We start from the raw sequence: 24,433 nt of genomic DNA on the forward strand, positions 1-24,433 counted from the left end.
GTGGTATGAGAAGCAAAGAGACAATGTAAAGAAGGACCAGCTGTTCGGGTTTCTCTTATATCTGTTTGGATAGATGCCTTCCATTGGTCACAAGATGTTTTATCCAACTAAGTTTATTTGCACCTTTCTACTTCAGTAGGGATCGAATAAAAGTACACATGTTCATTCTTGAAGGTTAAATGATAACCTTCCCCTTGCGTACGGCCATGGCCATGCCCAGCGTGCATTGATTGGCCTTGGTGTGGCTATGCCCTACGTGATCCACCACAAGTCCACAACAGGCGCGCATCACATAATAATATTTAGTGTGGACCAACATACAATAGCTTAAGTACTGTTATTAGTTATTGCCTCTCCCTCCTCTTTTATCCGGACTTTGAACTTACTATAGTACTAATTCACATTGCTATGCTATCACTTACTATAGTAGATCAAACTTTGAACTTACTATAGTACTAATTCACATTGCTATGCTATCACTTTATTTTAAATATAGAAGTGATCTTGTCTATCACATTGCCCAACAACTCAGCCGCACCACCTCCAGTTCCAACGCTCATGTCTGTTTCTGGATCAAATGGGAATGGTTCCAGTGGTTTTGTTGCCTCTAGAAGTTCCTCGATTGGTATTTGTGGTTCAGATCTCTCCAGCGGAACAATGGGATTGTAATACTTATTTGGATCTTGACAATAATCCTGTGGAAAGAGAAACAAAAAGCATCTGAATTATTTACTTGGATCATTACGTAACCGCTGTACCATAATTTTTTATGATCTGACTGACCTGATCAGCATGCGTTTTCCTCACAAAAGTATTGAATATCCTGAATTTCTCGCTCTGAAATAGATCATCTGTGAGCCTGAGGTATGTCATAGAAGCCATCCGCAGTTTTGGCGGCCCATCTTTGTTAACACCATTCGGCCTTGCATTCTTAAGTATTTGATTATAAGCTGTCCTATCATATCTAGGGAGCGCATTTTCACCTGCAACTTCGATATCTTCTCTCCAACCTGCGCTGAACACCTATACATACATATAATCAACAAGCAACAATTCACCTTCAGACCATTGATTCCAATATAATTAGGGCTCTTCAAGCTAGGTTCTTACCTGCTGTACAAGTTCCTCAGGTCCACTCTTAGCATCTGCACTTTGTTCAGAGTCTCTCATCTCAATGCATGTGAAATTTAAAATTGCATAATGCCTTGAGAGCATTCTGGCAATGGGGCGGTATCCATCTCGATCATTCAAGTTGTAGTATCCTGCTGTAAGTTCTGCTGCATGGTTTTCGGTCTTATACCACCAATGGATTCCAGATACCTGTTCAAAATATAGTGCTTGGATCAAATCATATACACAAAAATAAATTCCGGTTGTAATTGAAGTGATTAAATAAGACCAGTCTTGGGAGGTTTACTTTGGTGGCTAGCTTGACTTTACACCCAAGGAAAATTTTGTTGGCTTCGTCAAGTATCTGATCACCATGGAATAGCAGCTTGTTTGAATACCATGTCAGGAAGAACTTCCCTTTGTCAGTGAGATATGTCCCAGTTGATTTGAAGAACCCCGTGGAATCAGGCTTGTCATTGTACACCCCTGCATTATCTGGTAATTCCCAATCAGAATGCCCTGCTTGTCTAGCTGCTTCTTTGAAATCTGCTTTGAGATACTTGTCATAACACTGCAAGTTAAAGATGTTGTCAAGGTTCTTATCCTTAACTCAAAAAACTAAAGAGAATCATACTAGCCTATCTATAATTGCTCATGACTGTTTGGCATGACTTTCCGTTCACAAATTCGTTTTTACTTACCTAATCATCTATAAATGTCCAATACTTTTAGGCCATCAACAAGAAATCGAGGATCCTTAGAATGCAACAAAGTGATGTGTATAACACTGAAATAATAACCATCTTCACACACAAGAAGATCCTTGAAGATCCCTTGAATCAATAAGACAGAGAACAACATAGCAAATTTTTTAACAGACTGAAGTTTTACGCATTACAAGCACCTATATAGTCCCGAAACTCATGATTACTAGAATGATTATAGAAACCTTCAGTACATAAAAAGAATACGTAGTAAAGAACGTCGCAGCAATTGTGGAGTCTCTAAACTCTGAAGGTATGCAAAAGTGTGTGCCAATTGCTAACACAAAGGAAGGTCTTTGAACTACATATCAATGAATCACTGAGTCTAGTGGTCCGATTTATTTTCAGCATCTCAATTCAAATAACCACACAGACTTGTGAGTGATTAAAAAATAAACAAGAAGATTATTTTTCAGCTACTTAATTAATTGAGTATTTTTCAAATTTTTTCGATTAAAATTCTGGAAATTGAAGAGTGGGCTGTTTTTTCTTGCTGCCGAATAGAGCCGACGGAAAAGAAAAAATAAAAACTTAAGAAGAGGTGGTGGTGGAATAATTATATATAGAGTTTAGCATGCCGCATGCATGGTGCACACTTGGAGGGTTGCTTCATAGAAATACTCTAAATTTAATCATATAATGTGTCTGTCCCAAACTCCCAATTCCCATCCTAGGCTGCAAACCGCCTGGTGATCATAACAGCAGGATGCACCATTTTTCTCTCCTTCTGGCCGCGGTCGCCAATGTGAATTTGCTTTTGTCTTCTTCCATTTGTTCATTAATGCAACTCTCATCATTACAAATCTCACATAGCATTTCATTCTCACTCTAAAGTGTATTAGCACAAAAGTTTATACTACCTCAATAATTTTAAGTATGGGTATAAAAGTCTTGAGCTGGTAAATTTATAGTCCCACATCGCCTAGACTAGAAACAATAATAATATTATAAGTATAAATATATAGGCTTGGTTACTTAAGTTAATATTAGGAATTTAGGATCATAACTGTAGACATCTCTGCTGAGAGAAATGGCTACTACCCACAGATATCATGCACAACCCACAGCACAAGTTCTTCACAATGGCTACTACCCAATATCCCCATATCCAAACAGCCGTACATGTTACTACAAAGCACCATACCCTAGTCCTCCACCCTTCATTATCGAAAAAAAAAAAAGTCCTCCACCCCATCCTATCCCTATATTATTCCTTCCTCTTCAAAGTCCTCCTCCAAATTGTGTTCCTTTCCCCACCTTCATCAACAAGAAACCTAAACACCCAAACTCTTAGGGGGTGTTTGGATCCTATTTATTTATTGCCAAAAAGTGTTTATTAGTGAAAAAACATTTTTTGAAAAAATAAATGTGTTTGGTTTCTATTTAAAAAAAAAAATAGTTTTTCATCCAAAAAACACTTTTTGGTCCCAAAAACTTGTTTTATGATAATTAGGTAAAACTTGTTTTTTAAGTTAAAAAACTATTTTTCTTTGAAGGAAACACTTTTGGTGCTAAAGGCAAATGAACTCCCCGGATGTTTTAGACTTTAGTGATTTATGCCACGATATGCCAAAATATATCGAGAAACATAGTGTGAAATCTGATTTGATAAAATAGCTTTTAAGAAAAGTCACAACCAAACATGTTTATTGAAAAACTGTTTTTAGAATAAATACTTTTTCATAAAAGTGTTTTTTAAGAAAAAATAATTTTTTGAAAAAATGAGAACCAAACACCCACTTATGCTCCTTTTAAAGACTTGGATTTCAATGTTGTTGAAGCAATAGTCCATGGAAAAACTTCTGTGATGATTAAAAATATTCCCAACTCATTCAGGTTAAGTTCATAAAACTCATATCATGCACCCCTTGGTCTACCACTTTTTTTTTTAATAACAATTTATGGGATCACATTCTCATTATTTGTTTTTTCGGTTTTGGTTACAGAAAGAAGGTGTTGCTAGAAATTCTTGATAAACACTGTTTTCAAGAGAATGAAAAGATTAAGAAGCAAGAGACTGAGCACTCATCAAACTGTTTCTCAGAATATGATTTTCTGTATTTTCCTATGGATTTCCGGTATGTATATACTCTTATTCACTTAATAACCAAATATATTTTTTTCGTCAGTAAATTAAAACTTTGGAATTGTTCATTTGTAATGGTTTTTTGCAATTCATGTTGCATTTTCAGGTCTGGGTATAACCTTGGGTATGCATTTGTCAACTTCACAAGTGCTGTTGGTGCAGTCAGATTTTACAATGCATACCGTAAGTTCAAGTGGGATAATACCGCATCTGGTAAATTCTGTATTATAACACATGCTAGGATTCAGGTGAATTTCTTTTTCATTTAGTTTTTCTTAATTAATCATCGGCTAGATCTATAACTTCGTGTTTTTTCTGGAACATAATTTGAACTTATGATTGGTGATATTGCAGGGGAGGGAGAAACTAATGAAGAATTTTCAACCTAGGTTTGCATGCCATACTGACGAGTTCTTGCCCAATGCGTTTACACCAACCTAGAAATGGTGCTGAGTCTACAGGATCAACTCCATTTTTGATTGGAAGACGAGCTAGGTTTTGTCGTTGAAGGTGTTGTTAATGGTTTCTTTGTTCACAATTCATCACCAAGTCTGGGGACCACAGGTTTTTCACTTTTTCGTTGTGCTAATTCTTAATGTAGTGCAATATTACAAGGTTTAGAAACAGTGGTCCCTGTACCAGATGATCTAATTGTTGTTGGTGTTGTTTTAGTAGTTGATGAGTTTTCAGTTGTGTCACTGGAAGTTGTGCCTCCAGCTAGTGTAGTACTGCAGTAGTATGTAATAACTTAGTTGCATTTGTTCTAGTTCAGGTTTGTAGTATGCACTACATTCCCTATGGAACAGTGTTTTTACTTTTTAGTCAGTAGTTTATTACTAGCAAGTCTTTAATCTCGTTATCTAGTGTGTAGTAGTATGTAATAACTTAGAGTTGCATTTGTTCTAGTTCAGGTTTGTAGTGCATTCCCTATGAAACAAGTGTTTTTACTTAGTCAGTAGTTTATTACTAGCAAGTCTTTAATCTCGTTATCTAGGCCAAGCTTAGCTGCTCAAGTACATAGCTAGAAGCCCTCTAATCATAGGTTACTTTCCAAGGGCAAATGATAGTTTGATGATTCAAACAAAGTCAAATGTAATTCATTATCAACTTTCCTAATTTATGCTAAGTTTAGATTCAAGAAATGTGAAATCTTATCTATTACGCACGTATATAGAATATATCTCTAATCCCTATATCTGTGATCTGTCATTACTCATTAGATAAAGCGCCTCCTTAGGGTATGTGACAGTCTCACATACACCTAAAACCCCAAAATCAAGGGAAAAAGCATGTAGATAACAGACCAGTACTGTACTACCAGTACAAATATTTTCCCTACAATGCTCTAACAGAAGTTAGCTTAACAAGTTAACAGACTTACCTCAAAGCAGGTTTGTAGATGTGGTGAAACCGTGAAAGTGTGAAACAAAAAACTTGCCCCTTACATTGAAGATTTGAAAAACAAAAAACTTGACGAATCACGAATCTGAACTGAAATAGGACTAACCTAGGTCAATTGGAAACTGCGAAAGGTCAGAACTCAGAACTACAGTCTCTTGCCTCTGGGTCCAATAATCCAAGTTCTATGAAATAGGACTTTGCATTTGATGGCATTTGATTCCAATTCGATTCTTTGCCTCAGTTTTCTGTGGATTAGCAGGTTGTAAAAACTTTGTTCCTTTGTAGTGATAGGGGTTTTCGAGATGGTTATCTAAAAAAAAATAGGGGTTTTCAAGTTTGTTAACGAGGAGTAGGATCAGATAATTTTTTTTTCGAAAAAAGTCGCGCCTCTTGCATATTTTTGTGCCAAATAATTCAAGAATGTAATCACCAAATTTCGCTACATTTCGGTACACATCCTTTTCCCCTATGATATGAGAGTATGGGACTATGAAATTAGGTGCTTGATATGGACATGTTGACCATTCTTTATCCTTGGCATATTATGACATTTTTTAGTACGTAATACTCTCAAGGTTAAGGAGTAAACTTCAGCACAAATTTATTGAAAATTTCGGTATGAACAGTGCGTATTGTCTATTGACATTGTAGTAATAACAGCAGTAATGCAAAGGCAGTTCACAATCATCCTTCCTCTATTGTGAAAACTTGGATTTAAGAGGATATATATCTTCAGATGCCATGTTTCTTTCTCTGCCACCGAACGCAAGAACCAAGGAAAAAGCCTGTGTCTAAAAGCTAAAACCATGTGTGTACCATACTACCATGTTGTTGCTAGAGAAAAAATATAGTAAGATACTATTCAGTCTCTTTCTACAAAAGTGCTAAACAAAGAGTAGCTTTCAGACCAACCTAGGAACGTGTTACAAGATTTGGTGAAACATTATTCTGTTTTCGACAGATTTGAATCTGATTACCAAGCCCAGAGCTAGAGAATAAGTCAATGTTCTCCAGAAAATTCTCCACCCTGTCTTTCTCTTGGACCAAGACAATGTTTTCTTCTACATGGAGTTATGGACTAATGGACCTTAAACGTGATATGTATTGGACCCAGTGTTCTAAAAAACGCTAGGCGGTAGTCAAGCGGTGGGAGAGCGCCTAGGCCTTCTAGGCACTGCCTAGACGGGCTAGGCGCTAGGCAGTTTTTTTTCCTAATATATATAATAACACACACATATACTACAAGAAATGAAGAAAATTATTTATCATAACTCAAAAAATAAACACAAATAAAAATACTTATTACAAAAATACGTAATAGTTGAGGAATATTGACTTCATATAAAAACATACTCTTTGTTATAGTGGCATATAATTTACATTAGACTTAAGTCTTTTAAACTCGTTCAAATCTTAAGTCTACACAGGCCTTTATTTTTCGACATTTAATCATTCAAAAAAAAAAAAAAAAACTTGACTGGACCGTCTAGTCGGTTCACCAATTTTTTAAACGACTAGGGCCTAGGCGAGTCGGTTGGGCACCGCCTAGTGCCTAGAGACCGCCTAGACCGATTTTTAGAACAGTGATTGGACCCAACACGTAAAGCGACTGAAGGGATATGTTATCCAATACATTTTGAGGGAGAATAGGCCCATATGACAATATTGAGTTTTAATTTTGGTTTTAGTTAGGGTCGGCATATAATTATGGCTCAATGACAGTTTTTGTTCAATGACATTTCTGTCCTCCACTTAATGATTTTGGGCAAAAATATGTCTATGTTTTGTTTGATCGTTTTTCTCTTTTCTTTCTTTATTCATCTCCCTCTACCAATTTTTGGGAATCGAATTTAATTACAGAGAATGAGCGATTCAGATTTTAACAATGAATTTACATGCAAAGAGGTGTATGCATATTTTAATACACATGCATAATAGTGTGTGCATGTGTGATATACATATGCATAGTAGTGTTTGCATGCGTGTTATACACATGCATAATGATGTTTTGCATGTCTATTATACAAATGTATAATGGTGTGTGCATGTTGGTATACACATGCATAATGGTGTTTTGCATGTGTATCAGACTACTACTCTTAAGTCCCAACTTAAAAATATCATCGACGACAACAATATTGTGACCGAGATAAATCACATGATTGATTAGCATAAGATTTGAAGATTTGAAGAGGAAATTCAATTATTCACTACAAAAAGAACGACTTTACCCGACTGACTATGGCTATCGCGAAAGGTATTACCCGACAGACCAAAACTGCCTCAAGGCCGTCGGAAAATGCTCGGTCGGCATAGGCTTCCGACGGTTTTTATTGGTCAAAACAGGCTGTCGGGGTTGAAGATCTTTGCCGACGGACATTCCTACTTGTTAATAACCGTCCGGATATGCGGTACGGCCAAAACCGTCGGATAGTTGCTGCTGTCAAAGACCATCGGATATTCCTGCTGCTAAAAACCGTCGGATATTCCTACTATTAAAAACCGTCGGATAGTTCTGCTGTTATGAACAGTCGGTTAGACCAGCTATCACCAGCCGTCGGATATGCTAGCTACTAGCCGTCGGGTAGTTTGCTATTAGACAATTTTTATCCATCGGGTATTAGTTCTTTATTTACAAAAAATATATTTCTTATAATAATTGTTTCAGGTATCCCAACATTACATTCTTTCCTGCACCAATTACATTCTTGCAAGTTCCTACTCAAATGCTACAAACGCTAATGTATTCATAAAGAAACAATGTGTTCATAAAAAAAAACAAGAATAAGACATGTCGTTCACTAAGTATACATATTACTTCCTTCAGAAACCAAAAATTAGCACCACACTATCTGTCTAGCAACCAGTCCTAGTAATCTCTAGTACCACCCTAACAATGACTAAGCACCAATTGTTTAGCAACCTGCTGAAATTCAAAATTAGGACTGGTCAGCTCTAAAGCACATAGTAACGCCACCATTGAATGCCTAACCAGCTTGGATCTCTGACATGGGCCACTAGATCACTTGACTATCACAAGATTACTAGTAACGTCTCCTGGGAGAGGTATTTGATATGCCTCTAATAGAAATCTACCTACTGATCATGGAGGGAAACATAATTTCTTATGAATGAAAGTAAATCGACTAGAAATCGCCTTTCTGTTGAGCCTAGCCTAATATGCCATTTCTCCAATCCATCCGGCAATGCTCAATCTTCAACACATGACACGAGATTGCAATGATGAGCACCATGAAAGGTGGAAAATCAAACTTCCACGTAAGAGCGAAAGCAACATGAAACCAAACTGTCAAATGAAAATCATGGTGAGAAGGCAAGAATGCGTACAACTTGATGATAGAAATCTAAAAAGACTCCTATCTAGTATGCCTACTCTTTTTTTCCAGATTACGATTACTCAAATGATGCAAGTGAATAACCTAAGACTACTAGGAAGCTTACCACAATATGAATTGTGATGGAAACCGCATATATCTACAACCACCAAAAACGTTATCAAGAAAAGAAAACACAAAACATGATCTAGTTTTCATTTCATTTACTATCCAAAAAAACAAAAAATGGCAATCAAATTGCAGGCGAAAGGATAAATGTAAAGTATAGCTAATCCATACTAGACCATGAACAGAATAAAAATCACCGTATAGTTTTTCATCCTCCGAAGATTGCTCTCTTGGTCAATACAACACCGATGATGACACTTAGGCGGGTTTGTCGGGACAATGTCGGAAGCACTACGAGCCGCATCAGTTGAATCAGCGATTGCTATTCCAATGTCAGCCTTCTTAAGGGCAGGAGCATCATTCACTCCATCACCAGTCATTCCACATATATGTTTCCTCGCTTGCAAGCGTTTCACAATCTCATATTTGTGCTCTAAAACAATAAAACGCAATGAGACACAAACTTTAAGCCCCATAAGACAATTTGACACCTTATACGATGATAGTGAACCATACCAGGGAAGACACCAGCAAAACCATCAGCTTTCTCTATTAGATCATCAATAGGCAAGGCTGCAATTGATTCATGATTCATAGTAGAGCAGATGAAGGGTACATATTCATTCCCATTCCCAGATGGCGACCTGGATAATACCTTACACAAATAGCAATGATGATCATTAGATTGGAAAGCATGCAGTTTTTTTTTTTTCTTTTGGTCTTCTAGCTTTTCCTTCCTTCATCGAATTGATACTCTACACAGCACACACAACGACAACAAAATAATCTATCAAGCTAAGAAAGAACTTGAAAATGTGAAAAGATTAATTTACCGAGCTATTCTAGAAGGCCTTAAAATACTTTAGAAACAAAAGCACCACTTCTACAAACCTAGGACTACCCAAAAAAATTTCTCTTGCATCAACGTGTACTAACAAGCCAATGTACCCAACATAACCCTAAAAAGTAGGGAAACAAAATAAAGTTTGAAGCAGGTTGACCTACTTGTACTAAGAGAAATTCCCGTATAATATATGTAAAGTATGCATTCCAACCTTCCAGGACTATATGTTTGTACTAGTGCAAGCAGAATGAAACATAACGTATGTGTCTGTGCCTGACCTTGCTTGGGATTTGCTTACAAAGCTTTGTACTCTTACTACATTTGACGGCAATAAAGACTTGTCATAAAATGATAAGAATCTCAAAGATGCATAAATTCATCAGAGTTATACCACACAAAAGACAAAGGATTCTTTAACTAGTAAGCTATATTACCTTGAATTCTTCCCTTTGAAACCAATCACAAATAAACACCCCCTTTGTCTTGTTTCAATTCACTATAATGGTCTCGTCGTGCCACTCCATTTTTGGAACTCTCTGGTGTGAGTTGAAAGGACACCTGAAACTCATATATAGGAATTTTATAGGGTGTGCAAAAATCATCAGCTAGATAAAAGAGTTCTTTAAGCAGAAAAAAACTACAGTAAAATGCAAGCCAGATTGACGAATACATACTACAAGGAAGTAACTTGACATTCCCATAGAAAATTATACTATGCCCAAGTACATAGTCTAATCCTAAACAATTACGATATTGGCTAACAATGACCACAGATGGACTTCAACATGTAAAAATAAATTTAAGTGGCTATTTCAAGTCTAAACATTAAGATTTTGCAAATAATCTATAACTATCATGTGATCACGACTAAAGCAATCGAGGCTTCAGTATAATGTTTTATAACTATACATTAGATAGCTTAGGCATGCACAACTACAATCACTGGAAGTTTTATACATGTGAGTCAAGAAACTTCAACGATTTAATCAGGAGGGACCCTACATAAAATGGCTAGCTATTGACAGTACAAACACATTAAAGCAGCTAGTGGCCTAGTGCATTAACTCACAAATGTGAACGAAAGTATCTTTGAGAACTATGCAAATCACAAAAAAGACAACACGTTAATACTTAATAAGTTAATATGCACCTTCTAGTCCATCTTAGCACGCCTCCTTAGAATATTTTTGGGTGTTCAAAGTTAGCATGTCGAGTGACGTCAAATTCTTTTTGTGTCAAATAATCGACGGAAAATCTGTATAAGATGCACTCGGGGATCTGGTATAACCCCCATCTTAAAAAATTGCACAATGTATGGCGTCTCCATACGGATGGGGAATAGAGAAATGAGAGTTAGCAATTTAGAATCTGCGATAATATTATAGCTGTATAAACTAATACATCAGAAATCCCCTTACCATTACTATAGGGGTGATAAAGTGGACCATCCTCTATCCTCACAGTTCCAGTTCTATCTAAATCAGATCATAATATCTCAAAAGACATACTGTTACCGAACATTATTTTCATCTAAGAAGTCTAATGATTGGACTAAGTCAAGAAAAAATAACACTACATCAATTATAACATTAATAAAGTATCAAACCCATAGAACCTCTTACTTGACATACATAAATGCAATTCATATAACAATGTAATTTCCCAAATATTCATCATTTATTGTACAAGTGAATATTCATTCATAATCCATGACACGCTAATACATTTATACTTCAATTCAATTACTTTTTTCCAACCCCAAATATTACTTCTTATTAGAATAACTAACAAGCTAGTTCTAAGCTTACACCACAAAACAAAGAAAAAATTAACGAATACGCAACGAAATAGTTATACCTTCATAAGGAGACTGAGTTGGCCCCAAAATCATGACATTAAAATACTGCATAGTTTCTTCAGAAGGTGAAGCACTAATTCCAGGAGCATGCCTACCACTATCTACGCCATGACCAGCAGCCTCCACCCTGATCAACCTCACATCACTATCATCAACAAACTCATGGAATAGACCCATAACATTAGAACCTCCACCAACACAGGCAACTAGCACATCAGGTTTTCCACCCCATTTCTCAGTAGCCTATTTCCTAGTTTCTTTGTCGATCACTGCATGGAACTCTCTCACCATCATGGGATATGGATGTGGACACGCAAGCCCGACCCCGAATATAATGAGTTGACTCTAGTAGTCTACATTAGTTACCCAATCCCTTATAGCCTTTGATGTTGCATCCTTCAGTGTGGCTGGTCCCGAATGGACTGCTCTAACCTGCTCATGAAAATATCCAAAATATTCACATTTGGCAACAAAACAACTAACTGACAACACAAACAAATAATCACCAATAGATATAAAAAACAATAACAACAAACCTCAGTCTTTGAGAAGTTGCATTCTAAAAACATTAAGTTTACTGCCTCTCCATATCCCGAGCCCCAAATAGATAATGCACTCAAATCGAACCTAGCACAAAAGCGGTAGCAATTGCAACTCCATGTTGACCCGCTCGGTTTACGCAATGATTCGTTTCTTCCCCAACCTCTTAGCCAACAATGCTTGAGCAACAACATTGTTAATCTTATGAGCTCCAGTATGGTTCAAATCTTCTCTTTTCAGATAAATATCCGGACCCTCACCATTGGGTCCCTTATAATCTTTCGGTCGGTCTCTCCAAGAAAGTATAACAGACTCTCTACCAACATAGTCAATCTTACAAAGATATTTTACAAAATTTCAAAAAAGATCACTATTTTTTATTAAATACCAACTCTAACATTTTCACTATTTCAATACCCATATCACCATTAACAAAAAAAAGTTTACTGGTTCACTTATGATTTGCTTTGCTTTTCTTGATCAATCACAAAAAGCGATTAGATAAAAAGAAATTGAAGGATGGATCGAGAAAAGAATTAAAGAAAACAAACCTTGCGGATTCTTCGTGGTAGATTGTTGTTCGTCATTGAAATCTTAGAGAGAGAGAGACGAGGTGGGGGTAAGCAAGGAGACAGTCTGTTTTTGGGAGTGGGGAGTGGGGATGTGTTTTGGACTTTTGGTTTTTAGGTTTCAAGAACGCGACATCTCAATTTTTTTATTTTGATTTTTTCAATAGCGCGGCAACTGTTTAGCAGTGGGAAGAGATATGCAGACCATTAACAACTCTAGTAGAACCGTCGGGTGCCCAGGGAGATTACCCAACAGTTGGTCAGATTATACCCGACGAACAAAATGTGTTGGGAACTTCCTATAGATAGAATCCGTCGGGTATTCTTTATGTCGTCTGTCGGGTAAACTCGTTTTTTTGGTAGTGATTGTTCAATTGTTTGTCGAACCGGTGTCAAAATCGACCAAATTATTTTTCAATCAACAATCACCTAGAATTGAAAAGTGAAAAAGTAGATTGCAAAGTGAAAAGAGTGTTTGTCATGAGAGAATAAATTAAAATGTTTTATCACATCTTAAATCACTAATCACAACACACAAATCAACTAAGTACGTTGCATATTTCTGTATTTAAACCTTACTTAATTAGAACCGGGCTTGCACGAAAAATCTTCCTCATATCTTTTTTGTGACCTGGCTGTTGGTTTATGCACACGTATTTCTAGTTTCACTGCTACGTTAGCAGCAGCTTAGGCCTATGTTGTTCACATCTAATGCTTCAGAAAATAATAAAATTCAAGTAATAATAAGTTCCATCTATGCATTAGATTTAATTTTATGCTTGTATGAGATTAAGGTCTGGTACTAATAAAGAATTTGAACATACCTATCGTAAGAGAAAATACGATAGGCAATTGCGTAAGTTCTCACCTCAACATAGTTCTTCATCTATTAATAAAAATCATCAAGATCCTTTGTCCCCATTAACTTCATTCGTTATGGCAGACGAAACTCCACTAGTTGAGAAGTCCCTTTCGGACTTCTATACTGCCTTACAGGAAGGACCTTCTTCTTGCATCAAACTCGAAAATATTGCCAGCGATTTTTGAATCCCGCCAAATGTTTTTGGATTGTTACCTGTTTATCATGGTCTAGACCATGAGAAACCTTACAATCACCTTCATAGGATTCAGCAAGTAGCCACCACATTTCACCATCCATCAGTCTCTACCGAACAAGTCTTGCTTAGGTTGTTTCCTTTCACTTTAGCTGAGAAAGAGACAGTTTGGCTAGCAGGACAACAACCACAATCCATAAACTTGTGCAAGCTTTCATGCTACAATTTTATACGCAGAAGAAAACTACTGAAATGCTTAAGAAAATCCAATTCTTTCGTCAAAATCCTCATGAATCCTTTACAGAAGCATGGAGTCGATTTACTGATCTTCTTTTAGAATGTCCTCATCATCAGCTCGACACCGTTGTCCTTGTTCGTTCATTCTTTAATGGACTTTCCGATCATAAAAAAGAAACAGTTGATATAATGAATGGCGGTTGCTTCATGGACAAAGAAGCTACTGAGGCATATAATTTTCTTGAAAAACAAGCAACAAGAGGTACACATTGGGGTAACACTGATTCTTCTAGATCATCTAAGGAAATTGTTACAAAAGCTACATCTATTTTTGAGGTAAAACCCGATCCTGAAATAAAAAATCTGATAGAATCCTTGACTAAAAAAGTAGATGCCCTCGCAGTTCAAGTAAACAGTAAACTCCCAAAATAGGTCATGAACGTTAACACCTCTCCATGTATTCTTTGTCTCAGTCTTGACCATCCTGATGTTTATTGTCCCTTGTTATATGCCCCACCTACCCAACCATCAGAAGAGGCATGTGCATTCAACATTCCTAATGCACCTTGGAGACAACATCCAAATTTCACATGGCGCCCGAATACCCAACAGATGGCTCCTCCAGGTTTCGCCAATCCACCTATTCCACCATCCACCAACTCTATTCCATACCGCTAAGGAAATAATCAGCAGTACCAACAAAGTCAAAATCAGTTTCAAAGTAATCCCAATGCTAACTACCAAACCAACCGCAGCCTTGTTCCAGCCAATCCCAGTTCTGGCTATAATCAATAACTTCTCAGCAATAATCATGAACTAGTACCTGTTGCACAACTTGTGCCACTGGCTATTGATAGGACAAGCGAGACTTTCTTAGCTTACATGAACCAACAATCTCAAATACTAACGTCTATCCAACAATCACTTCAACAATTAGCGCAAGAAAATAGCCAGAAAGGCGTGTTTCCTGGACAAGTAGTTCTGAACCTTAAGCCAGCAAACACTGCCTTTGAACTCACCAATACACCTAGTACAAATACTCCAAACCAGGGTGAGGTGAACACAATCACTACTCTTCGATCTGGTAAAACTGTAGATAATCAAATACATATGCCAGATGATCAACTAAAGGTAACTGGAGGTCCCAATGAATTTGTTTATGATAATGACCCTATGATGGAAGCACCAAGTCCAACAAAGTCACCAACTCAAAAATTGGGAAACGAACAAGTGGATCCCTATGCCAAATTTTGCCCTAAGGCACCGTTTCCTGCCCGTTTGGCAAAGAATAAACTTGCTGAAAATTTTGATGAAATTCGAGAAACTTTTAAGAATTTGACAATCAACTTACCTTTTCTCGATGCACTCAAACAATTGCCAAAACATACAAAGTTTCTGAAAGATATATGCACCACAAAAAGGAGAATCAATGTTCCTCAACAAACATTCCTTACCGAACAGTTTTGTCCATCGTCGAATACAATGGTATAGTCAAATACAAGGACCTTGGTAAACCAACAGTTCCATGCACATTAGGTGACAAATATACGGCTACTACGCTACTAGACCTAGGAGCTAGTGTGAACTTATTTCTATATTACTTATTCAAACAACTAGGTCTTCATGAGCTTAAACCTACCACCATGACTCTGTAGTTAGCTGATAATTCCATTAAGTATCCAAAAGGCATTGTGGAAAATGTCCTCGTAAAAGTCCAAGACTTTTACTATCTCGTCGATTTCGTCATTCTGGATACAGAAGTTGTATGTGACTCCATTCCTATCATCCCGTCAATTTCTTTCCTTTGGCATTTCTGAATTTGATGTCGATGCCTATACACAGGAAGTAAACGTGTTATTAGAGTCAATACCACTATTTGACCCTACTAACGTGCTGTCAAGCGTCTTGGACGAATATCAATCTGTTTTCTCTATGGAAGACGACTTTCCTCAAGAATCTTTAATACCCAATCCTCCCACCCCTGACTTAAAGCCTATTCCTTCGGATTTAAAATACATACAACTTAATCTAGATGGTAGTCACCAAATTATCATATCATCACAATTGACTGACGATAAGGAATTCCGTTTAATTAATGTCATTCAAAAACACCGTCCTGCTATTGGATGGTCCCTCGATGACATTAAGGGAATTGACCCTAGTGTGTGCACCCATCACATACATCTTGAAGAAAATGCAAAGACATCACATGAACCGCAACGTCGTCTAAACCCTACCATGAAGGATGTGGTACAGGAGGAAGTTTTAAGATTACTCGATGCAGATATTATTTACCCTATCTCTGATAGTGTTTGGGTGAGTCCAGTACACGTTGTTCCCAAGAAGTCTGACATTACAGTTGTGTGAAATGATAAAGATGAATGCATCTCCTTTCGTATTCGGTGAAGTGGAGGATATGCATTGACTATCGCAAACTTAATGCGGTTACTCGTAAGGATTAATGATTTTCATATATAAATGTAAGATATAAATTAATTTTTAGGCATCAAAATATAAATTTTGTTAAAATGATTCGGGTTTTCGGATATTCGGGTCGGATTCTAGTCACAAACATAGAAACCATATCCGTTAAAATGGATTTGGATATGGTCGGATTCGGGTTGAATCCGTACCATTTCCAGCCCTATTTGTTGGTAGTTTGGTTTTATTGGTTTCGTACGTTTTCTATTTTAATAATTTTTTCAATAGATCGATCAAAGGCCTAACATACATAGCTTCTATGGTCGTAAAGTTGATATGCAATTGTTCAGAGATTTATCATGGTCGGTATGTACTAAGATCCGGTAAGAAGAACGAATCGCAGCAAACATGATAAATGTAAAAACTTGTGTTTACTCCTTCTTAACTAATTAAACTTAAACAGAAGTAAACGCTATAGTAATTGCTTCTAGATTATCAAAGTTATGTACTATCTTGAATCATGCAATAAATGGAGTAGAGAATTCGTTCCACTCCTAGTCCTTTAAACGTAAGTTTCCACTAGTTTAATTGCTACTAACAAAACAGTTGAGAGTAATGAATTGAATTATGCTACGATGGCAATTGAACTAAATAAGATGTTATTTATACTATGATAATAGAATATGGAAATGTGAATATGGAGAAGGGATTAGGGAGATTTGAATCCACTTGATATATTCCTAATATGCTAGTTTCGATTATTCCAGTTCTAATCAATTAAGTTTAAGTATTGATCCCTAATTACTCATGGCAATCGCTGCCAACTAATAATTAGCATATGAGGAAGTCTAACCCATTCTCATGGTGAATCAACTATCTTTCTAGAGTGACACTCTTAACAGACAATAATTCTAACTAATATATCAAGTCTTCATCAAACCCATCTAATGGAGGTTTAGCTAGATGTCATTAGACTATCATAAACATATATATATAAGAAAGAGACATAATGAAAAACAATAATGAATTTTTATTAATATAATGAATACTGAAGAACAATAATTAACTAAGGTTTAAACTAATAACTAAGTCTAATTATCTATCTCTAATTAATTATATCTATCTAAGTCAAAGTATATCTAGAGTTATGCCTTAGTCCTCTTTATAAAAGAGAGGCTAGGTCTACATTTTCGTGCATGGGCTTTGGAGCCATGTTTTGGGCCCTTGAATAAAGACCAAAACCTAATTACATAAGTCCAAAAAGGGTTTCTCTGCTGGAAATTACTGCAACAGTCTTTTTGTCCACTTTTGCTCCTCTGATTGGGTTAAGGCCTGAACAATTAGAAATCTATTTCGAGACGGTCGTTTTGACATATAATAGGCCCAATTCTGAGGTCTGAGTCCAAAGATACGGCTTGCGGAAGTTCTGTTGACTTTTCTGTTCTATTTCTGCTTGCGTTGACTTTGACTTTTCAGCTTTGACCGGGATTTAAAATGCCTTTTTCTCCTTGAATCTTGGCCTTTAATCATATAACTTCTCAGCAGCCAACCTTTGCTCTTTTATCTCGCAAAAGTGACATGTTTCTTCATATATTTGACTCCAATGCTTGAAATACATAAACGCACGTAAACAGTACTAACTCATATTTATTATACACATAATTGGTCTAAATGTAATGATATTAATGGGTTAAAACTACAGTTTTAGGCTCTTATCATAGCAACTACTATCTCCAATGCAAGAGGCATCTAATGTGGACAAACAAGTACGACTGTCATTGCAGAAACAAGAGACTATACGAGTGCAACGACCACAAAGAGGTGAACTTGCAAAAAAATGAGACCCATGATGTGGAAGATGCACAAAAGAACATGCCCAAATGTTAGAGTAACTAGGTGGAACAAGAATATGCAAGGGACATTTGAAGTAGGCACCTAAATTGTTGATGAGTATGTAGATTAGATGTAATATATGTTCTATTGCACGAGTACTGACACGTTGATGTAATGGTGTGATGGAAGTTGTTATTGTAGGAGTTGTTTTCGACAATGTACTAAATTTCGTCATCATGTTAGCATCAACTGGCTTCATGTCTATGCCCATGTAAATATGTAATGGTTGGTACATGTTCATGTAAACGATGTGAATTGTGCTTCTAGCCTTTGATGTAGGGGATGGACTTGTAACAAGGTTTGCTCGAATACTTCACTGTAGTAAAAGCCCCTATCAGCTAATGATTTACCATGAATTGGATATAGCCAAGACATGGCCCATCTGCCTGAGAATCTACGGGTCTGGCTAATTAATTTGATAATTAAAGAGGCACTAATTAAATGCAATTGCTAACTTAAATAATTACACCTACTTTAAGTATTGCACCCATACATTACTACTACACTAGTGAGTAAAATTTATGGCTTACTTTATTTTTATTTATATCCCAAATCAATTCCATATCATATTTTACAAAATAATGGGATCAAAGTTAACCGAATTAAGAAAAGCCCTACCAAGTTGAGATTTTAAAGTTGTACTTTTCCATACTTGTATTTTGTGTTATTGCTTAATCCCAAACCTCGTTGCTAGTTATGATCTTCTGTTCGTCATAATTCCATTCAAACCCTTGCTGTATAGTTACACTAGCAATATTGCGTGTTATCCATCGTAAGGTTTTCATTTTCAAGTTGATCCTTTGCACGCTCTTTTGGTATTGGAAGAAATCCATTCACATTCTTATCACTTAGAAGTAGCTTGCTATGGAATGTATCGATAAGAACACTGTCCATCTCATTTGTCCATTGCATTGCCATATCTAATTAATAAGCATACAAGTCGAGTTAAGTGAATCAATATATTCGAATGAAAATAAATTGGCTTTTGAAATCAAATAGTATATAATTAAAAATAAATTTTAGACCTCTAATATATGTACATAGTTTAAGTCGGATTTAGCATTATTATAAGTATAGGAGATAGAGCAATAAGTATGTGCTAGAAAAAGTTAGCAAATTGTCACTTGAAAGTTATGTCACTTCGTGTGACATACTACAGTACGCCACTTTTCACACTCGAAACTGTACTGCCGAACAGACGCATTGCTACATGTATGTCTCTAACGGATTCATACTCCACCTCCAATTTAACTATGGTGATAAGTTTTTGTAAGTTTTTCTCGTCAGAAATAGGTTGAAGTAGGTAATAAACATTACTGACACAGAAAGCATAAACCTACAAAGCATAAATTCCGAAGGTAACATGAACATCAACACTTGCATAAACTAGAAAGATTGATGTCACCCTAAATATATGTAGTACATTACAAGATATTACTTAATTTTAAATAAAAATATAAGCTTCGATAAATATAACATGAATGGTGACATCAACTACTGGTTAAACCGAGCTGCAGTGAAGTCTGACATGAATGGGAGAATGGAGTGATTGCCGATGGTTGGGATTTTTTTGACAAATACCAACTTGTCTACACTGAAATCGTGTCAAAAGATCATGTTGTTCGATTAAAAAACTGCAATATTTTGTGTGAGTAGGTCAACGAAACACGGGTGATGGAAAGAGGAATACAATTTGTCCAACAAATACGTCCTCGGTTCACTCCACAACCTGTTGTCATATTCATGTAAAACCCTAAGTTCTAATTTCTCAGTAGCAATGTTGTCCTCACCCCAGAACCTGAACATAATAGCAATAGTACCATTAAACTGAAACAGTTTGTACGACTTTGGAGTGGATTTAGTCTATGGTAGCCTAATCCTTGTCCAAGATTCGAGGGCAATATGTTAAATACCAATACGCCTGCATCATAAAGAGATCAGTGAAGAGATCCTTTTGGAGGCTGCTTCTTGATGTGTTCATCATTAAATGATAACTCCAAGTTGTTCAACCTTCTCCATTTCAAACTTTAGGAATCAAACAATTCAATATACATGATTATAGATTGCTTCGTTTTATTGCCTCGGTTAGGCTTTACAATGTTGAAGTTGGGATTTGACAGTCGAACTATAGTGAAACCTAATGGTTCCATTGAATTCACCAACATTCCAAGGGATTCTGTAAAGAATCTAACCGTAGGAGTATTGAGTTGATAGACCTCTCTTGTCGTTGGTTTGCAAACGTAATATTTTTCATTTTTCCCGTAAAGTGTGGTCAAGAGAACAATACCTTGCATTGAAGACGCATCGATGGATATACTGTACGGTTTGTACTTTAGTGTTGGGGTTGGAATAGGAGGGTTGTTGGCAATGCTGGATGCGAAAGATACTGTGGATTCCAATCTGTTGTCAGTATTTATAAGGTAACCAAGAAATGATCGTCAGTAACGCGTTCTCCATTACAAAGGAATTTCGACTTGTAAGGCTTCCCCATTGTCGGGACACAAATTTTGACTTCTGGACAAATGGGAGTGGAGCACGTTTAAGAACCTCTCCCCACATATCTGTATGCAACTCCTTTATGTTGTTGTTGTTGTGTGCAGTAGACGAAGAGGCTGCCATTGTATGTTTGATATGTTGTCTGTTTCTGCTTAAGGATTTTATGACTATGTTTCCATGACTCTATTTAAGGATTTTATACTGAATCATTTCTTATGTCTTGGTTACTATAACCTTTTTCTCATGTCTCAGTTTTTTGCAAACATTTTTTGCAAAGTATTACAAATTACCCTAGTAGGCGGTTTAAGAATATAAGAACCGTTTATTAGTTCCCTTATTATCTGGAGTAAGAAGGGGGCACGTGATTAATTGGGAACATGCCATAAGTTTGCATGTAGCCTTTGTTTTTTTGATTTTTCACTTTTTTATCCCAATTTTTGTTGCTAACCTTAAAAAGAAGAAGATTTGGTGTGGCAAAAGTAGAAAAAAAGATTAAGGTCTAGTAGTGAATAGTATCTCTCAAAGCTCTGGGTGGTAGATTTATAGGAAACTGAACGTGTGGTCATAAAATGGAACTGGGGTCTGTGTTTTGTTATGGAGACCTGCGTTTCCCACTTTCCAAAGAGACAGAGAATAAGTATATAGATCTTCCCATAAATTTTTATTGACCATAAATTGATCCTAAATTGATTGGGTCAAGAGCATGAAAAACGTACTTCATTTATTAGGCTATTTCATTAGGACTGTTATTTGATTAGGACTGCTAAAAAGTAAGAAAATTGCATTCATATGTTTATTCATTACAGGGATTTGGCACTCATATCTTGATTCATTCATGTATACATTACTTAAGACTCATTTTTGCAAAGTCTGATAGAGCCATCTTTATGGTAACTGATGTTCTAAAATAAGTTGTTGTGCAACTACTATCTCCATTGCAAGAGCCATCTAATGCGGACAAACAAGTACGACTGTCACTGCAGAAACAAGAGACTATATGAGTGCAGCAACCACAAAAAGGCGAACTTGCAAAAAACGAAACCCATGCTGTGGAAGATGCACAAAAGAGTAGGCCCAAATGTCAGAGTAACCAGGTGGAATAAGAATATGCAAGGGACATTTGAAGTAGGCACCCAAATTGTTGATGAGTATGTAGATTAGATGTAATATATGTCGTATTGCACGAGTACTGACATGTTGATGTAATGCTGTGATGGAAGTTGTTGTTAATGGTGTGATGGAAGTTGTCATTGTAGGAGCTATTTTCGACAATGTACTAAATTTCGTCATCATGTTAGCATCAACTGGCTTCATGTCTATGCTCATGTCAATATGTAATGGTTGGTACATGTTCATGTAAACGATGTGTATTGTGTTTCTAGCCTTTGATATAGCTGATGGACTTGTAACAAGGTTTGCTCGAATACTTCACTGTAGTAAAAGCCCCTATTAGCTAATGATTTACCATGAATTGGATATAACCAAGACATGGCCCATTTGCTTGAGAATCTGCGGGTCTGGCTAATTAATATGATAATTAAAGAGGCACTAATTAAATGCAATTGCTAACTTAAATAATTACACCTACTTAAAGTATTGCGCCCATACATTACTACTACTACACTAGTGATTAAAATTTATGGCTTATTTTATTGCTATTTATATCCCGAATAAATTCCATATCACCTTAAATTCTAGTGTTAAAAAGAAGATAATGGAAGTAGTCTCACCTGAAATTCTCCGATTCCTGGAAACACCCACCCTTTATTTTCTTGATAAGATGGATATCTAAGCTCCCCAGCTGGACCAAGTCCTACTTCAATATCCATTATCAGCCCCGACTCCAAGAAATCCGACATGTTCTCTCTAAAGCTTTTCATAAAGTCACTATACATCTACATAAAAATAATCCCAAGCTTTAGAACTACTATTAACTCATCAAACACATCAAATATGACCTCAATTATCAAAAATAGAAAAAGGGGCCAAACCTCAATGGCAGTTCGCCTGCCGAATAGTGGTTTATGATCCAAACCAACTGAAATATACTCCTTATCCCTCTCACCGGACAACGTAGTGTAAAAGATATCGGGGTTGGTTTCTCCGACATCAAGTACCCATTTCGGTATAGGAATATTAACAATATCTCCAACATTTCCACCACATTGATGAAATGACATAATTGCTTGCAACTTTAGTCCACATTTTTGTACGATTTGAAACAAACTTCTATATGCACTCCAATCATATTGTTTAGGACCATTTGATTCTATAATCCCCCACCATACATCCAACATGACCCCATCCACATCTGCTGCTTTTAGTTGCTTTAGTTGTTTCTCTATTTCTTCTTTGTTTTCAAATACATTATTTGGTGTTATAACACCCAACTAAAAACACACCACATACCAAAAAAAGCACACATTATGTTACAACATTAGTCTAATATAAATTGAAGGGGTACTTAAAACAGGGAAGTTCCTGTAAGTTCTACTTACAGGAACGTAGTTTGCTAACATCTTGTCTTTCTGAGTGAGTAGAGTCGGCGTCTGCATGTTTTTAGAGTGAAAAGTATGATTGTATGAAACTGGAAATGGAGATGATATTATCAAGTCGGTACTTAAAAAGAGATTCCAATTATAAGAAAAAGACAATGAGTACTTTGCGTAGGATTGAAACACAGAACCACGTGAGGGAACCAGTTACCACTGTTAAAACGTGAAATTTGCATTCGTTCATTACGTCTTAGGCTGATGGGCATGATTGCCAGTAAAAATGTTCATGTAAATTTGAGCACTATACATTAGCAGTGAACTAAAATTGAGTTTGTTTTACTTGCAAACTAGCACAAGTGAACAACCACCCTCTAAATTTCAGTTATGTAACATAAAGTTTGTTATCAGATTTTGACATGTAAATGCCGTAAAAAATTAAAAAATCAATAAGGAGAAACTCTCTGCCGCACCCAAATACCGCGACGTCTAACTTTACTCATATTCCTTCTGTATTTTGGATCGGATGCACCAATTAGGTTGCCCTACGTATCCATTTCGGGATCAAGCCGCCGTAGTTCACCTCTACTCTCTCTCTCCATTTTCCCCCTCTCTTGTGGTCTTGGGCCTACTCTCTTAGTCGAATACATACTGTGGTCTGAACCCTATCTCTTGGCCCAATACATGCTATGGTCCATTTATGAAAACGACTACTATATTTGCCCCCTCTCGGGTTCGGCGGCGATGACGACGGCGGGCTCGAGAAATCTCTGAACTTCCTTGTCTCTCTCTCTGAACTCTAGATATCCGCAGTATCCTGAGACTCTATGCAGTCTTCTTCTCCTCAAGACGTTTCATATTCATGTACTCTGCTATTGGATCGTATGTTTGTAAAGTATTCAGTCCCTATTCTCTTTACCCGCGTACTCTTGCACTTTGCACTCTCATCTTTCTTGACTCTGTGACTTTGTTGGCTGCGAATTGTATTATAGTCCTCCCCTCGTCTCGCTCTTCCTTCACTACTCCTAACCCGAGTTCTCCAACTTAACCTCAGCCGATAAACTATGTGTATCTCAGATCTCCGTAGGCTTATGTTATATGTAGGTGCATTACATCTCTTCTAACCCCTATTTTTGGTTACGCTTTCTCTATCTTTCTATTCTCTTTGCTATGGTTATTTCTGCAAACCTCCAATAGTTTCGC

General features: G+C 36.6%; 2 protein-coding genes and 1 long non-coding RNA gene across 3 annotated transcripts; 1 reads left to right on the forward strand and 2 right to left on the reverse strand.

Moving 5' to 3' along the window:
* Nucleotides 1-461: 461 nt before the first annotated feature.
* On the reverse strand, nucleotides 462-23,142 carry LOC147477491 (beta-amylase-like). Its single transcript, XM_086584337.1, has 6 exons — nucleotides 22,730-23,142; nucleotides 22,469-22,633; nucleotides 1,418-1,681; nucleotides 1,111-1,320; nucleotides 784-1,023; nucleotides 462-695 (listed from the first exon to the last, which is right to left on the reverse strand). The coding sequence occupies exons 1-6, from the start codon at nucleotides 23,033-23,035 to the stop codon at nucleotides 477-479; spliced, it is 1,404 nt and encodes a 467-aa protein (XP_086440463.1). The 5' UTR covers nucleotides 23,036-23,142; the 3' UTR covers nucleotides 462-476.
* On the forward strand, nucleotides 2,873-4,890 carry LOC147477492 (protein terminal ear1-like). Its single transcript, XM_086583501.1, has 5 exons — nucleotides 2,873-3,163; nucleotides 3,614-3,710; nucleotides 3,821-3,952; nucleotides 4,067-4,208; nucleotides 4,315-4,890. The coding sequence occupies exons 1-5, from the start codon at nucleotides 2,905-2,907 to the stop codon at nucleotides 4,399-4,401; spliced, it is 717 nt and encodes a 238-aa protein (XP_086439627.1). The 5' UTR covers nucleotides 2,873-2,904; the 3' UTR covers nucleotides 4,402-4,890.
* Nucleotides 9,449-11,832, reverse strand: LOC147477493 (uncharacterized). Its single transcript, XR_015209626.1, has 3 exons — nucleotides 11,527-11,832; nucleotides 10,104-10,227; nucleotides 9,449-9,580 (listed from the first exon to the last, which is right to left on the reverse strand). It is a non-coding gene; the product is annotated as an uncharacterized LOC147477493 (long non-coding RNA).
* Nucleotides 23,143-24,433: the final 1,291 nt, after the last annotated feature.

The sequence above is a fragment of the Coptis chinensis genome, chromosome 9 (genome assembly GCF_015680905.1).
Source record: "Coptis chinensis isolate HL-2020 chromosome 9, ASM1568090v1, whole genome shotgun sequence".
NCBI lineage: Eukaryota > Viridiplantae > Streptophyta > Magnoliopsida > Ranunculales > Ranunculaceae > Coptis > Coptis chinensis.